Genomic DNA, 16963 nt, shown 5'->3' on the forward strand with positions numbered 1-16963 from the left:
TCAACAAAAGATTGGGTCTAACTATTAAAATCATGAAATCTCTTTTTGCAACTAACTTTTTGCAGCTAAGTAATTGCAACTAAGTTTTTTGATCGTTTTAAATTGGTGAGACGCCTAGCAATTTGGTTATGCGAGGGAGGTTGGATGACACTAGAGTCTTTTTAAAAAGAATAAGGGGTATAAAAGAAGTTCACGAAGAATTCAGTTAGATTGTATTGGACTCTTAAGGCAAAAAAGATTGTAAAAAGCCCCCACAAGACTATTTTCAAGAATTATTCAACATTGATTTCCACCGTATTAATTTAGTAAGATTGTATTCAGTTATGTGTTCTTGGAATTATGTTTAATTTTGATGTGGGCTGGAGCTTGAAGTTGTTTGTTAGGCTTATTTTATTTTATTTATGTGTAGGCTAGACACAAGATTTACTAAGCTTAAGGGAGGTGTGAGCCAAAATTTATTAAACAAAAGAAACAGGTTGGGCTTAGGATGAGTGTGAGCTTGGATTTTAATTGTTGTATAAATTCGGATTGAGAGTGGGCTGGTGGTTTCGAACTTGAGTTAGCTTTTTAAAGGAGAGGAGCCTAACAGGTGTGGGCTTAGACTCAGTTTCGGGTTGAGCTTTTGGTTGTTGAGGGGGTGGGGTTTGTTAAGTTTCTATTTCAGGTTGGGCCGAAGAAAGAGATTGGGTTGGTTTGTGGCTGGGATTTTGGGTTTTCTTTGAGAGGTTGAGGTCGTTAAGTCTGGGGTTGTACCCTTGTAGGAGGGCTGTAAAAATGTCAAACAGGATGGATTTCTCTGGCTAAGGGAGGAGAGCTTTTTGGGTATTTTTGGTCGGGCCTCTTTTTGATTGAATGTGAGGAAAATAGTAGTATTTTTAGACCGAGTATTAACATTTGGTATCCACAATATATCTCATTTTATAATTTCAAAAACTGCTTTATCTATTATACCACACTATTTTACAATACATCCAATATCTCATTTATTAATTATCTCATTTATTCATTAAAATATTATTTTCGCCAACTCTTTCTCTCTCTTCCTCTTCATAAAAAATAATTAAAATAATAAGAAGGAAGTGAAGACAAGACAGATAGAAGAGGGTGTCATAATAAAATAATGATATTTAGTTTTGCAATTTGTGAATAGTAAAGTCTAAATATAGAAGTGTACTGTAACACTATTGTAAAAAATTTTGTAATTAAAAGACCAGGTAATGGGCTTGCTTTGTGCTTTGATGCTAAAATTCCCCAACATATACTATTTGCAAGACTCAATGCCAATGCTCCACCCTAATGCAAATGGAATAAGGATTGGTGACACCGTATGAGTGATGTCACTTGAATATTCTAGCAATTGGACAACCCTTAATTCACTTGCGTAATGGATTGGATCCATACGAGTGGTATCATTTGAATATTCTAGCAATTGGACAACCCTTAATTCATCTCTGCAATGGATTTGAACTTGGACTGCAGTACATTTAAGGAACTTTGTGGATTTTAAATCAATGATTAATAATTCACAATAAATCTTAACATATTCATTAAAAAAAAAAGAAATTAACTTGATCTCCAAATAAATCACATGTATGATTTAATAAAAATAAAGGGACCAAATATGACAAAGTAATTGGACCCAAATAAAAACAGTACATGTAATTTATAAAAATCGGTTAAATTCCTTAATCACTTTTGACGTGTGATCCATGACATGCCACATAATTTTACACAATTTTGGCCACAACTCATCACGTGGCAACTTGTGGCAGAAGTTATATAAAATTATATGGTCTTAGCATTTTCCCCCAATTATAGACCACATGCTTCATGAATGAGTTTTCCATCTTCTTCTTATTGATAGACTAATATAAAAGGCAGCCCTTGGATCCCTTTTAGGGATCTTGCACAATCTCAATGCCGACAGAGTAGAAAAATGATGTTGCATGACAAATAATCTTATCTTTTGTCTTTTTTCTTCTTTAATTTGTTTGCTGTTTGGAAATTTCTTGTGGTTGCCAATTTATTTGCTTGTGGAGTGGGAATGGTGCCCCTTTTTCTAGTGGTATAATCCTCAAATCTATCATCGTGCAAAGAGGATAATCCTAATGCTGTTCAGAAGAATGACACACTGGATAAGAAAATTGTTACACAGAAAAGTTGAGATAAGCTTTTCCTGTTGGCGTTTATTGCTCATGGGGTTTTTGTGGAGTTTTTATGGTTGAACTTTTGAGGGCTAATGAAAATGGTTAAGTGAAGAAGTTGTAATTAGCTTAATGCGTTTGTAATTGGTATTATAGCTTAGAGGTCTAGTTAACAGTCAAGACCCTTATACCTCAACTAGTTGGACTTTTTGGTGTTTTTAATTAAGATATTTAGGGTTTAAATTTCTTATTTTCCATTGTAACTATCTAATTTTAAAAAATAAAAATAAAAAAGAGGCTCTAGTGAATTCATTTGTATTTAGGCAAAGGCTTTTTATAATGTATTTAAGAAATGCTAATGAAACACAAAGTTATGTAAGTACTCCTATGTATCAAGCACAAAGCTGTGTATTAAGAATGAAACAAAGTTATTTTATTATTATTACCTTTTATTGTAATACGAACTTGGCTATGTATTTGAGATATGAATTAAAATAACAACACTTGGTTACCATAGTAATATGAACCGATATCAACAGATGTAACTCTATTTGCACTCATATACACCTCAATAGCAGTCCAGTGAACATAAAAGTTGTAGAACAGCTAATTAAGCAGTAAGATGTCATTGAATTGAACATAACTTGATAAGCTTCCATTTACAAAATACCTGATAAACTAAAATATGCCAATTTGTCAAGATGCCCAGTTATAGTGACCCAAGTATACCAAATTGATGACAAAATTGTCATTTACAATACACTAGGTGTTCTAATTCCACGTCAAAAATTTTGTAATTTAAATAATATTCTTAATATATTTAACCAAAATATCCATTATTCAAATCCTTTCAAACCAAGTAAAGAAGAGTTTGTGTCCCAACATATTAAGATGCAGACACATATCCACGTCTTAACGTATTCAGTGTAACTAAACTGTGTCTGACCATATGTAACTTTTAAATTATTTATTTTTATTTGATTGACAAAGCCATCATTTACAAACCATTGACCAAAATATACCAAAAATACGAAAGTAGAAAATCTGCCAACCAAAATCTAAACAATAATTCTTTTTTAACCTCAAAATTTGCTAATTTTGGTCTAACAACCTCCCAATTTATGATTAAGAAAAAGACTAAAAGACAGAAAGGATATACTAAAAGAAAGAATAAAAAATATATATTCTTTACAAATTCTACTCTATCGGTATTTCCTCCTATTTACACTCAAACCAAGAAACCAAGCTGTAAACAGTTGACCCCACATCACTACAAAAAGGCCTGTCATTGAAATAAGTCATCAGATTCTTCTAAAGAAGAAACTGAAAGATTTTAGTATCTGATCTATTTCCTTGTCCATCAAAACTTCCAAGACCTTAACTATATTTCACTCTCTCTGTTTCTCTCACTGTCACTCTGTCGAAATGGCAAATGGGTGTGAAATATTCTGCGAGATTCTGATCGCCATTTTGCTCCCTCCTTTGGGTGTTTGTCTCCGCCATGGTTGCTGCAGTGTATGCCTTTCTCTCTCTCTCTCTCTTCATGATAAAAATATTGTCTTTTTTTGTTTGTCTCTTTTTTGATTTCATGTATCTGAAATATTACAGGTTGAGTTCTGGCTCTGTGTGTTGCTGACTATTCTGGGTTACATCCCTGGAATAATATATGCTCTCTATGTCATTGTGTTTCTACATCGTGATGAGTACTTCAGTGAAGAAAGGCGTCCTCTTTACGCTTCCGCTTAGAACTGGTAATTATTTCTCTCATTACTTTGTTTACTTTTATCAAATAATTACTCTCTGAAACAATGAATATGCAGTTTCTTAGTTATTTGGATATCTGGTTGGTTATTGGTTTTTTTTTTTTTTGGGTTAGTTTTGATCTGACTTTAGACATGGACTTGACTCTTGGGTGGTTGACACTTCATAATCTTTTCTGTTTATCCCTGTTTTTTTCAAATTAATCTCACATGCGTAATGGTTTTGCTTCGCTAAATAGTTGAATGAATTGCAAAAATAGTGATCAATTTGATTTAAGTAAAGCACAGGGAAGCATATAGTGATTTTAATTTGCTACCCTGTAAATTTTGTATTGTGTGATGGGTATATTGTGCATAAGGAAGTACTGAGCTTTTTGATCTTGCATGACTGTATGAGTCTGTTTGGTCAGACGATTTGGGAGCCTAAAGTGCATTTTAAAAACCCAAAACGATGTTTTGCGACAGCAACTACTTATAACTTTTCTACAAATGTTTATTTTAAACTTAAAATGCTGTTTCACAACAGCTTATACAAACGCATCCTATATTTGGCTCCTATACATAGGTCCCTTTGTCAATGACATTGAAAATGTGTCTGTTTGGTTTAAGACAAGCTGATTTTTTTTTTTTTTTTTTAATATGGAATTAGAGATGATATTAAGAATGAATAGCCATTGATGTTAAGAACAACCCAGATCCAATAATAATATTTGTAATTTGTGCATAGCTTCTGGTCTTTGACATTAAAAAAACAAAACCGGTTGTAATAATGAAACGGACATGTGAGAATTTGGTCTTAGCTTGTGGGATAAGAATGACATGCATCTATATTCAATACGCAATCAAAGGTTTTTGTATATGGGTCAAGAGATCTTCAAACTAGAATGCTCTCTTTCATATTACAATCCTTCTTAGTGAAAAATTACTCTACAGACTGTAGGGGAATGCTACACTTTGTGGGCTCAATAAAAGACATTATTTGAGACTAGGGCTGGTGTTGAATAGCTAATTGCAGTGAAACCGTACACGTAATTTTAAAAATTGTGGGAGTTTAGCCCAGTCATAGTTACCATGGCATCTCTCTCTCTCTAGTTTTGTTTTTTACTTGCCTATGTTCCTACAAGTGACAGTTGTTTTCTGAGGTTAAGGAGGTTAAGGATGAAAAGAAATGAGTATGCTTTCCTTAATGCCAAGGTAGTGGGATTAAATAGTTTAAGTGATTTCAGCTTAAATTGGAGTTTAAAAAAGTTGAGACATTTCAAATTGTCTGTTGACACGGATAAAATCAACGCAAACCTATATACTGGATGCATATGCTAGGTCATTTGCTAAAGAACAGCGTTTTTTGTTTGATCAACTAGATGCTTATGATTAATGAATATCAACTGGAATAATTCACTTCTGTTTAGCTGGCTAAGAGAAGGCTTAGTCAATGCATTTCTTAAATTTAAGTTTTTACTTGATCAAAATTTTGTGTCTTCAAGTGTAAGTAATGCTTCAAACAACCTTAGTCCTATGTTCTGTTTCTCTCTGTTCTCAACAGTTTAGTTGATACCCAAGTGTTTCTCTTCTCAAGCTTCATATACTAAAATTTGGAGTCACAAAATTTTGCGTTTTAATATTTTTTACATTCTCTTATTGACCAGGTAAAATTAATTTCTATGTTTCTTGCAGATAGAGTTCTGCATCAGCTTGCTCCAGTGTTGGCGATGTTATATTCCCGTACTAATTTATCTGCGAAATTCCATTTTGTTTAGCATTATAATCTGTATTTTCAATGCATACTGCTCTTGATCTTTGGTTCTTATCTTGTGTACGCTTTAAGTTGACGATGTTTAACTTTTTCAGCATGCAATTAATCAACTATGGTAATTGAACTTTTTTTTTTTTTGAGAACAAACTATGGTAATTGAACTTGGTTTCCTGTTTTGTCATATGGGCTTCTGCCATTGCTCGAGTATGGAAAAGATCAGTTACAAATAAATATTATAATTTTGAGTGTGTTTTTGGTCGGAGACATGAGTTAAACAACTTGTGTTGTGTATAGTTTAGTGACTTAGTGGTGCCTCAAGAGAGTGATATGAAAAATAATAATAATAACTAATACTTCCAATTATCGAATTATTAAAGTAAAATAAAAGGTTCCCAACTGCTTTACCATTCAAACCATCAGGCATTTTTTGTTTTTAAATGAATTAATTCAACTACACCATAAATAAAACAAAAGGTTTAAGACAAAGCCGGTTAAAGTACAGCCCACAAAAGGTTTGATAAATAAACATCCAAAAGATCAACAAAGGGAAAATTAAAATACATCAAGTCAAAAGATTGTTTAGTTCCCAATTTAGCAAGGGTATCAGTGCATCTTTTTGCCTCGCCAAAGCAATGATTTATCTTAACTTGAGTAACTTGGAACCACAAGGGATTCAATCAAAAAATCAATTGTGATCTACAAAAGAAGGTCAAAATAAGAATATTATTTATTTATTCCCCCTCCCCCCAAAAAAAGGCAAGCAGATAAAATGAGTGACCCACACTTTTGTTGACAGGTGAGGTGGCAAACTATAGAAGCCATATCCACGCCAAAATATCCATGCCCAAAACAAAAACTTGAAAATATTTACAATTTTGATCTTTATATTTTGGGTTATTATTAAATTTAGTCAATACTATTTTCAATTTGCCAATCAATTTTTGCTGGTAAGATAACGATAAAGGTCAAATTGACTACAGATTGAAAACAATAAAACCAAATTGACTCATACTGAAATATAGGACCAAATTAACAATAACTCTAAAATGGTACAGACACTTAAACCACTAAATAGATAACAACAAGCTATATAAGATAAATTCAGGTTCTAATTAATTCATCTGATTTAATATTTTGCTTTTAAATAAGAGATATAAAACTCAAACTCATCTACGCTAAAAATTAGTCGATAATTTGGTAGGATAACAAACTATTGTCATAGGGTTTGTGGTTCCCATAATTTGATATTCTATCCTCTATAGAAAAAAAAAATTAAGATCCTATTTATTATTAATTAATTTGTTTTCTTGTCCATTAAGTTTAAAAATTATTATAAGAGACCCTCTCCTCGGTCCTCACGTCTGTGGATCTCTTATAAAATATCTTTGACTCTCTCCCTTTCCCCCTCACTCTCCGTCAAAATGGTAAATCGCTGTGAAATCTTCTGCGAGATCTTGATCGCCATCTTGCTCCCTCCTCTGGGCGTTTGTTTACGCCACGGTTGCTGCACCGTACGCCCCTCTCTCTCTCTCTCTTTCTCTCCATGATTCTCTATTCGATCTGTACTTAGCTTTTCATTGTTTTGAAGCTCCAATTTTGAAACTTTACAGGTTGAGTTCTGGCTCTGTGTGTTGCTGACTATTCTGGGTTACGTCCCTGGAATAATCTACGCTCTCTATGCCATTGTGTTTGTGGATCGTGATCAGTACTTTGACGAATACAGGCGTCCACTCTACTATTCCGCATAGCCTTGGTAATTGCTTCTCTCATTCATTACTCTATTTACTTTTATGATTTTTTCAAATTTTAGCCTCTCAAACAATGAATTTTCCATGACCCATATGGTATTATTTGATACATTGTTACTTAGTTATTCAGATTTGGTTGTTGGGTTTTTTTTTTTTTTTTTTAATATCTTTTATCTGACTTAAGACCTCGACTTGAGTAGTTAACGCTTCACAATCTGTTTGCTTATCCTTGTCTTTTTTTTTTCCCCCAAATTATTTTCACGTGGGTTTTGCCTTACTAAACATTTTGATTGAATTGAAAAAACTATGATCATGCTGCTTTAATTAAAGTACAAGAAATCATATAGTGATTTTTGCTTTGATTTGGGTATATTATGTAAGGATAAAATTTAGGTACAATGTCTTAGGGGTTGTATCTTATGTTCCCCAATTAAGTATAAGCATGTGGTTGCATAAACCAATGAAATACATGGTTGAATTTAATTGTCTCTGGAAAAGATAACACTAAATTGATCACTTAAGTGTAATCATGTGGTTGTATTCAATCGGGGAACCTAACTATACCTAAGTTTTGCCCATTATGCAGAAGAAAGTGCATCAGCTATGCAAAGTTCTCTCTCTCTCTTTCAAAATGACATTAGAAATGCGTTTGTTTGGCTTAAGACAAGCTGTGGTTGCATACAGATGATATTAAGTCTTAGATCTTAATTTTTTCAACAAATATCTAAAGTTAATGTGGAGAGCGTATTGCAGTGAAATCTAATGCCAACTTTTGAACCTTTTTGGGGTTTCTTCCAGTCATAGTTACAATGGCATATCACTTTCTCTCTCTCTCCCCCCCCCCCCCCCCCCCAGTTTTGTTTGAATTTTACTTTCCTATGTTCCTATGAGTGACTGTTGTGTTCTATGGTAAAGGGTGAAAAGAAACAAGTATGCTTTTGTTAAGGTACAGGTAGTGGGATTAATAGTGATTTACAGCTAAAAATAGAGTGTAAATACTGGATGCATATGTTAAGTCATTAGCTAAAGAATAACCTTTTTGTTTGATCAATCAGATGCACATGATTAATGAATATTAACTGGAATAATTTTCTTTTGTTTAGCTGGTTGAGAGAAGGTTTAGCCAATGCATTTCTTAAAATATAGCTTTTTACTTTATCAAAATTTTTGTTTCTTCCAAGTGTAGGCAATGCTTCAAAATCCTGATTTATTTTTCTTCCCCACTATCTTTTATTAATCAAATGAAGCTCAATTTTCCTCCCCCACTCCCTCCCTTTTCCCTTTTACTCTTTGATTTTTTTATAATTCTTTATTTGGTTGAGATAATGGTGGAGAACAAAAGAGAACAAGAGCCTTAATGATTTTGAAGTAACACAATATATTTGTTTTTATCTTTTCCTCTTTCTCATATTTACCAGACAGAAATTAATTTCTATTTTTCTTGCAGATAGAGCTCTGCAGCAGCTTGCTCCTGTGCTGGCAATGTTGTATTCATGTACCAATTTACCCGTGAAATGCCATTGAGTTTAAAATTATAATCTGAACTTTCAATGCATTCTACTCTTGATTTTTGACTGTTTATCTTGTGTGCACTTTAAGTTGATGATATTTTACTCTTTCAGCATGCAATGAATCCATTATGGTAATTGAATTTGGTTTCGTGGTTTGTCAATATAAGCTTCTGCCTTTGGTTGAGTAATTATCAAATATTATACATTTGTGTGTATTCTTTGTTGGGGACAAGGTTTGAACTGCTTGTTTATAGCGGTGCCTCGAGAGTAATATAAACGCTAATGACCTATTCTTGGAAGGACAAAAATGCAGTGCTTGATAGATACCTTTTAATGCGAACGGATAACTTGCTCTTCATTAGTAAACCATTTTTGCAATTTGTCTCTAGTACACCCATATATTGTGAACTGTGCTCCCTGCTGGGCGTGCCACTAAGTTTGAAGGCATTTCTGTAGTGAGCATTTGATGAAATAAATAGTATATCGTTATCTTGAGTGAAAATGACATTATCTGTGCATCAGCATTTTGTGTAGCTTAACAATGAAAGCATCCCCCTAAACCCTACCACACAAATTGTGAACATTCTTGTCAACTATGCAACTTAAGGGCAGGCGATGGCCAAGTAAAGGAGACTACTACAAGAATTCTGGGGGAGAAGCCACCGGGGAGGTGCTCAAGAGATAACTATGAGCTCTGTCCTTGCTATGGGATTTAAAGTCTCTTAGCTACTCATAATCATTAATGTCTTGGGGGATGTTATTTGACTTGATGAATTTAGCACATAGAATCATTTGGCAAGTGTTAGGGGGAGATCAAAATACTAAACAACTTAATGATGAGAGAGTTAATTATGATTTACGTGGTTGACCGCGATCAAACATACTTGCACAAGATAAAATGACACAGGTGTGGCACCAGCCTAATAACTCTAATTGAGAAGGGAGTCGCAAGAACGGTCTAGTGAAACTGTGAAAGTGAAAGTAAAGGGAATTATTCATTATGTTCTATATCTGGAGCATAACTGCCTCCATTATGTCCAAGTCCTTCGTGTGTAGCTGTAGATTTCCATTACCGTCTTTCCGGATTTGATGTTTGGGCCTTGGTGCTTGGTTATAAGTTCGAGTTGTTTGGGCTCAGGCTATTCCTGGTCAGCCATGGCTACCCTAGGTTGGGCTTGTTCTACCTCGAGCTCTTTGATCGATCAGTTTTTTTTGGACTTTCACGTGCTGCGATATTACCTTTATAATTACTCTGTATCGCTTGGAGAGTGATGGAAAATTATTTCACCTGTAAATGTATGATACTCATCACATTCTTAGGCTTTTTTTGTGATTGAAAAATGTAGTAATCTCATATTATAATGGATGCAAATTATTAACTTTTTCCCAAAAAATAGAAGAGCTTCTGAGCACGCACATGAGCGTGTGCTCAAAGGCTACTATTCCGTAATTATCATTCATTTTTGACAATTTTGTTTATGTAATAATAAATGTTTTATTGATTGAAAGATGATGCTATAATTCAGTATTAACCTTTAGGGGGAGGAAAAAAAAGATCCTCTTAATAAATCTTATAAATTTACATGTATTGAAAATGCATAACGAAATTGTAACTATAAAACTACTTTCAAAATACATGCGAAAATATTTACAAAAGCTATTATAAAGAAGTTGATAGATCAATGTAGAAACTTGAAATATTTACATCAAGTAAAATTGTAAAATAGTTCACTACATTCGAAACATGTAATATGTCAACTTATTAAAATTCAATAATGATAAGTACAATACAAATCAAGAATAAACTTGTGAAATAAAATATTTGAACTGACCTTGTGATGATATTGCATAGCTCCATGTATGTGAAATGGTCTACTTCAGCTTGGGACTTAAAGAACTGTCATTTAATTACCAAATATGGAAAAGACTTCCAGTTTGAATTCATTCAAACTTAGCTTGATTTGCCCCCATCTAAAACAAACTTTCTGTTAGGGTATATTTTTTTTACACCTAATATTATAACACCTATTTATTTTTTCAAATGTCACAAACAAATCATTGGGCATACCTAAATATTTTTTACTATTACTATGCTAGCCCACAACCATTCTTCTTTCCATCACAAAATTGGGCTATAAATGTAAAACACTATAAGACCCAATATTTTTTGTAAAGCCTAAATTATTTATTGAGCAAGTTAAAATCTCATTCTTTCTAAAGCCCAAGAATTTTTATGCTTAGCAATATTTGAAAAAAGCCCATGATTCAAATACATGACAAAACAATTTTATCAATGGAATTCAAGTCCATGATTAAAGTCCATGATTCAAATTCATGGCAATACTATTTTATCAATGAGATTCAACCCCATAAACAAAGCCCATGACTCAAACCTATGGCAAATTGTTTATCAAAAGCGCAATTTTCATTAGCAACATTAAAAAACCCAATTTTCATTAGTAACATCAAAAAGCCCAGTTCTCGTTGGCAACATCGAAAGCCCAATTTTCATTGGCAACATCAAAAGCTCAGTTCTTGCTGGCAAAATCAAAAAGCCCAGTTCTCACTGGCAATATCAAAAAGCCCAATTTTCATTGGCCACATCAAAAAAGCTCAGTTCTCACTAGTAATATCAAAAGCCCAATTTACGTTGGCACCATTTTATCAAAAGCCCAAGATTATTAACGCTTGGCAAAAATATTATGTTATAATTATTTCATCTAAAAGACGAACAATGTTTCTTAAACATTACTATGGCAAAAACCATGTCAATCATTTTATAAAAACTCATGGAAAGTTATATTGAAGATTATGATATTCATCTCATATTATAAACCCATGAAACATGTGGTCATCATTTACATCACAACATCCATAATATTTATCTTCAAGGCTCATGGTAACTATTCAATCCCACAAGCTCACCATTTAAATTATGATGTGATTATTAGAAATCATGAACGTTACTTATGATATGGAATTCATCATTTTCAAGAATAGTAAATGTTACTTACAAAGGCATTTTGAAACTTATCCTATTATTTCAAATATTACAACTCATTGCCAAAAGACCCATTACAAATATCTATGAAAACCCAAAGTATTTACTAATAATAAAAGTCCATGAGGGATAAAAACTCATGGTAACATGTGTTGTTGATGTCCATTTTGTAGGATGAACACAACCCTGCCCAAAGGGACCAGCCCATATGAGCAAGTCCGATCCAAAGGACTCCAGCAAGGGGCAAAGGATTGAAAATCGACAACCAGCCCTTGTTCATCCTTGACCAAGGTTCAACTAGAGGCCTCTACAAGAGAACCAAGTCTTTGAGGATGAACTAGGGGTTGTCTTGTCAACTTTCTGTCACCCTCTACCTGACGTGAACAGTGCCCCAAGGTTGTGATATCAGCTGAAGTCTGATGGGTGATGGAACTTCATCATTTTCCTCAAGACTATATCTTCAGCGGAAGGGGAGCTGAAACCAAGTTATCCAAATCTCAACAAATCAATGCTATAAATGTCAAAAATGTTCAAGACATGGTTCATGTGCCAAGCCCATGAATCCTAAAAGGGAAAAATTGGGAACATGTGATTTGGAAGGCATAAAAGGGATCTTCAGCAAAACCCTCTGAAGTGGGCTTAAACTTTGACACTTGGCTTAGGGTGTTGAATCCTACTTCTTGGGGTCCAAATCTCAGTTGCAGCACTAGGATTCCTTCTTGATACCTGCCTTAATCCTATTGGTTAAACTTAGCTTCAGAAATCTTGACATTTAATGCAAAATACCCCAAAAACCCACCATGTGTCATATTACCCAAAGAAGCAAAGCAGCCCCAAAAGTAAATCTCCCACTTCTAGCCAAATCCTAGGATAATTAAGCTTGATACTTTGCCCCCTGATCAGTCCTACATTTTTGGACTTTTGTTAATTAATGCTTGCCTAAACTCCACTATAAAAGCATAAGCACGTCAGCCCACAAGCACACACAACTACTCCCTCTAAAATTTCTGATTTGCTTGTCATTTTGCTTGTGGTTTAGCTCTCCCCAAGCTCACAACTCATTCCCCTTAGACCACACTCACTTAGCCTCAGACATTCCCTTACCTTTTCTGCACATTCACAGCCCACAAGTGCTTCCTAATCAATCACAAACAACCCTTACTCACTAAAGCCTTAAACTTAGCATTAACTCCATCACACCACCACAAGCCTAAATACCCACTCACTCAAAATAGTCCACACTACCCCATTCATGCCTTATGTATATATGTCCCCCAAAATCTTAGTTTAACACTTGCTGCACTAAGCTGGAATCTCTCTCCCTTCACACCATGCCAATTAAACCCTTTCTTCTTCCCATGGAACCTTTAATTTTAACTTTTTGTTTTACTATTGAAGGACATAATGTATTTGTAACAATGAAATTCTTCCCTCATATTGATGTAATAATGGTTGAAAGTACAATAAATTCCCCTGACCAAGACACACACGGACCCCCAGAAGTGAACACTTTCCTAAATTTATTTAATAATTGATTGCTGGACTTTAAGTGTAATTTCATCTTACCGCTAGAGAATTTATTTTTCTTGCACTATCAAAATAGGACCACTAACGTACTAATTAACTATTGCGAAGTATTTTTATTGGGCTTTTGTTGCTGTTTTGTCAAGGTGCAGCATTTATTTCTTGCTTGGATAGGCTTATTACCACACCGAAAGCCTTTGGGCATCATCTCAAGAGCCCATTGTTGAGTTTCGGCTTGGCTTCCCAATATTTTATTCAAAGGCATCAATTTCCCCCTCAAAACTTTCTAACAAAGAATGCCTAAAATTACTAAAATGAGTAGCACCATAGACAACATAGGCTATATATTGATTACTATCTTAGGCATTGCAAAGCTTATCAATGCTTTTAAGTTCAAAAACTTAGTAGTCTCAATTTTCAAATGGGGAAAAAAAAAACACTAATCAATCTAATGCTTCCAATGGGTAATAAGGCTACTTGTTTATTTTTAACATTTTAAATTATTGTTGCGTTAGTTATTGCTTGAATTAGATTGATTAGTTTTTTTTTTTTTTTTTTTTTTTTTTTTTTTTTTTGTAAAGAAAAATTTTGGCTAAAAAAATGCAAATCAGAGCTAGTTCAAACACAAATACACCAAATGGACAAAGACTACTACGATTTATGAGATAAATAGGAGGGAAATCAAGCTATCTTAACTGTAAGGACTCAATTTGTAACGACCCTAAAATGATATTGGGTTCGCACGTTAGGGGCCCAAACAATATAATTTGTAGAGCGTGGGCTTGAAAGGCTAGGCCTTGGTCACCGGACGGTAGTTAATCAGGGTTTCCATAGCGATTTGCACAAGGATGAACCTGACGTGTTTAATAATAATCTATTCCGGTACGTCATGAGTGGCTCCGGTCGTCTAAGGAGTTTCATGTCCTTATTAATCTCCCTTTTCTAGGACTCCCTGGTCTAGAAGCCCCTTTTTTGGTGCATAAGTCCTCACATTATATAGTCCTTCTCGGTTGATCCTGACCCTCCACCTGTTTATCAAGCAGGTACCTATTCAAGTACCTGTCTCATCAGCCGCCTCCCCCTGCTTTTTGTTAGTTGCACTAACCAAAACCACACTGTTCAAGCGTCTTTTCTCATCAATATGGCTAGGATGTTTGTGGGCGCATTCAATGCGGAGGTGACGTATTTACCTTGAACCACCCCCACTCCGTACCCCCATGTGGGTCCCATTCTACTCGCCTCTTCTTCTGGGGGCATTTTGGAGGCAGCCTTTGACGAGATGTCGCTCTTCCCTTTGAAGTCTTGGGATGCCGAGGACAGGGTCATCCTCGGCTGCTTCTCTAGGCTATTTGGTCTTTCACCACTTGTCCTCGGCAACTACTCTCCTCGGCACGGTCCCTAGGTCCTAGTGGAAAGTGGGCCGGGTCATAAGTTCTTTGGCCCCACATTAACCTATCAATTTGTTCTAGCAACTCTTCTTGAAGATTAGATCCAGCAATTCAACAAATTTTACTTTCGAGAACAATTCAACAAAATTTAGGTCCACACATTACTGTGTAAACCAAACAACCATATTAAGTAAATAATCCCTTAATATGCGGTAACACAATGTTTAACAAATCTTCACTCTCAACTTCAGATTTGGCTATTAAAATCAGCCTGTAAAGAAAATAGCTGGCTAAAACATGCAAATCAAAGCCAATTCAAACATAAATACACTAAATGGAAAAAATCGAATACAAAGTATGAGATAAATAGAAGGGAAATTTGACTATCCTATAACCTATCAGTTTGCTCTAGCAACTCTTTTTGAAGATTACCCAAGTGTTGTAATTGGCAAAGAACTCAATAAATCAAAATTAAGCTTTTAGATTTGACTATTAAAATCAAGGGTGACACTCCCAATGTCATCAAAACAAAAGGCAAAGATGATAAATTAGGTTTACAAATTAGGTATAAAAGATTAAATTATATGAAATAAAATTACCTGAAGAGTTTGTGTGCTTCTAAAGGAAACAAATTTCTTCAATAATCAATCAATGCTCCATATTTAATAATATGGTAGTCCCTAAATTGTAAGAAAGGTCTCAATACCATCAGCATTGCACAGAAAAGGCAGGGACCATTTATTTACTCCTACAAGACCACGCTCCTTATTTCCCCTCCACCTCCATGTATTAAGAATTCTAGAATAAAACAAAAGGTCAATATTTTTTTCAAACAAATTGTGTATAAAAATATTAAAAAATTAATTTGTACTATTAGCAGGATTAGAAAAAAGATGTTAGCAATGAAAGATAAAGTAACTAACTCCTTTTTTTTTAGTAAAGATAAAGTAACTAATTTGAAAATGGCAATAGATGGCCATCTCCAACAATCACAATCCTAATTCTTGGAAAGATCCAAAAGAAACACCCCCCCCCCCCCCCCCCCCGCGCAAAAAAAAACCATTTAAATTTGAAATAGTTCTTCAAATTTAACCACCACCAATGTAAAAATAGAGAAATAAAAGAGAAAAATGTGTTTCTCTCAAAAGAATAATTCATTACCATAGTTGTTGTCAATATTACAATCTTAAACAAACCAAGACAAAAACCTTAAGACTAATAACTTTGATTCTATTAGGACTCATGGCAAACTTGTAGACAACTCTAATCAAACACATTGTAGGCAATCTATTAAATGACTGAACAACATCAAGGTGTAATATATACAAATATAATCAAATAACAAATAAAACTGAAATTTAACTCCACAAATTGAACCAAATTTGGTTACCAATAGAGAAGCAGATGTTTAGGACCAAAGTAAATGCAAAATTATTTTAAAAACATAGCCAAGTTTGGGACAAAGACTTTGGAATACCTTGGTGTCATTGTCATTGTTGCTGTTGTTGATGATGGGTTACCCATTGTAGTATCTAGACTCATATTATTCACAAACACAAACAAAAGTACCATTTAAAAATCAAATAGATGAACCTCAATACAATGGAAATTCAAATTCCCAAACTTTGATGGGTAATTTTACCAACACAATGAAGGATTGCAATGTAAAACCAACAATCTCAAACTTTGTAATTCAAGAATAATAACAATACAAGTTAATTGAATTTCAAATTCATATTCACGTCTTTGTATAATAATTAAACAAATTATTAAATTTCAAAAAAGCAATTAAATGAAAGAAAGGTCTTACCATTTGGTGCTCCTTCTTTTTGTAGTAGTACGTGCCTCCCCTCTCTTTATGTCTCCATAATCCTCTTCTTTTATAGTTTAGAAACTCTAATCTCTTGTCTACCATTGACAGAGAGAGAAAGAGCTCTCAATAATTTTAGAAAGAACCCACCTCATTTCTATAGAGAAAGGAATTGATAGATATAAATCCAAAATATATGAAATCAAACAATACAAAAATATTAAATAAAAATAGTCACAATTCAAAATTCCACTATAATTAGCCCACTTCTTTGAGTTTTAATTAGGAACCGAAACGAAACTTTGAAAATAGATAAATGGTCAA

At 34.0% G+C, this 16963-nt stretch overlaps 2 protein-coding genes across 2 annotated transcripts; both read left to right on the forward strand.

Annotated features, from left to right (window-relative positions):
• The first annotated feature begins 3400 nt into the window (after nt 1-3400).
• Nucleotides 3401-5776, forward strand: LOC115957788 (UPF0057 membrane protein At4g30660-like). The gene is made up of 3 exons (XM_031076117.1): nt 3401-3659; nt 3753-3895; nt 5579-5776. The coding sequence occupies exons 1-2, from the start codon at nt 3570-3572 to the stop codon at nt 3888-3890; spliced, it is 228 nt and encodes a 75-aa protein (XP_030931977.1). The 5' UTR covers nt 3401-3569; the 3' UTR covers nt 3891-3895; nt 5579-5776.
• Nucleotides 5777-7026: 1250 nt separating this feature from the next.
• Nucleotides 7027-9104, forward strand: LOC115957804 (UPF0057 membrane protein At2g24040-like). Its single transcript, XM_031076138.1, has 3 exons — nt 7027-7168; nt 7268-7410; nt 8853-9104. Exons 1-2 carry the CDS (start codon nt 7079-7081, stop codon nt 7403-7405), a joined length of 228 nt encoding a protein of 75 aa, XP_030931998.1. The 5' UTR covers nt 7027-7078; the 3' UTR covers nt 7406-7410; nt 8853-9104.
• Nucleotides 9105-16963: the final 7859 nt, after the last annotated feature.

Source organism: Quercus lobata, chromosome 2 (genome assembly GCF_001633185.2).
Source record: "Quercus lobata isolate SW786 chromosome 2, ValleyOak3.0 Primary Assembly, whole genome shotgun sequence".
Classification (NCBI taxonomy): Eukaryota; Viridiplantae; Streptophyta; class Magnoliopsida; order Fagales; family Fagaceae; genus Quercus; species Quercus lobata.

Coding starts and splice junctions, on each gene's coding strand:
- LOC115957788 (XM_031076117.1), top strand. CDS start 3,570: ATGGCAAATGGGTGTGAAATATTCTGCGAGATTCTGATCGCCATTTTG. Junction 3,660..3,752: donor TCCGCCATGGTTGCTGCAGT/GTATGCCTTTCT, acceptor GAAATATTACAG/GTTGAGTTCTGGCTCTGTGT.
- LOC115957804 (XM_031076138.1), top strand. CDS start 7,079: ATGGTAAATCGCTGTGAAATCTTCTGCGAGATCTTGATCGCCATCTTG. Junction 7,169..7,267: donor TACGCCACGGTTGCTGCACC/GTACGCCCCTCT, acceptor GAAACTTTACAG/GTTGAGTTCTGGCTCTGTGT.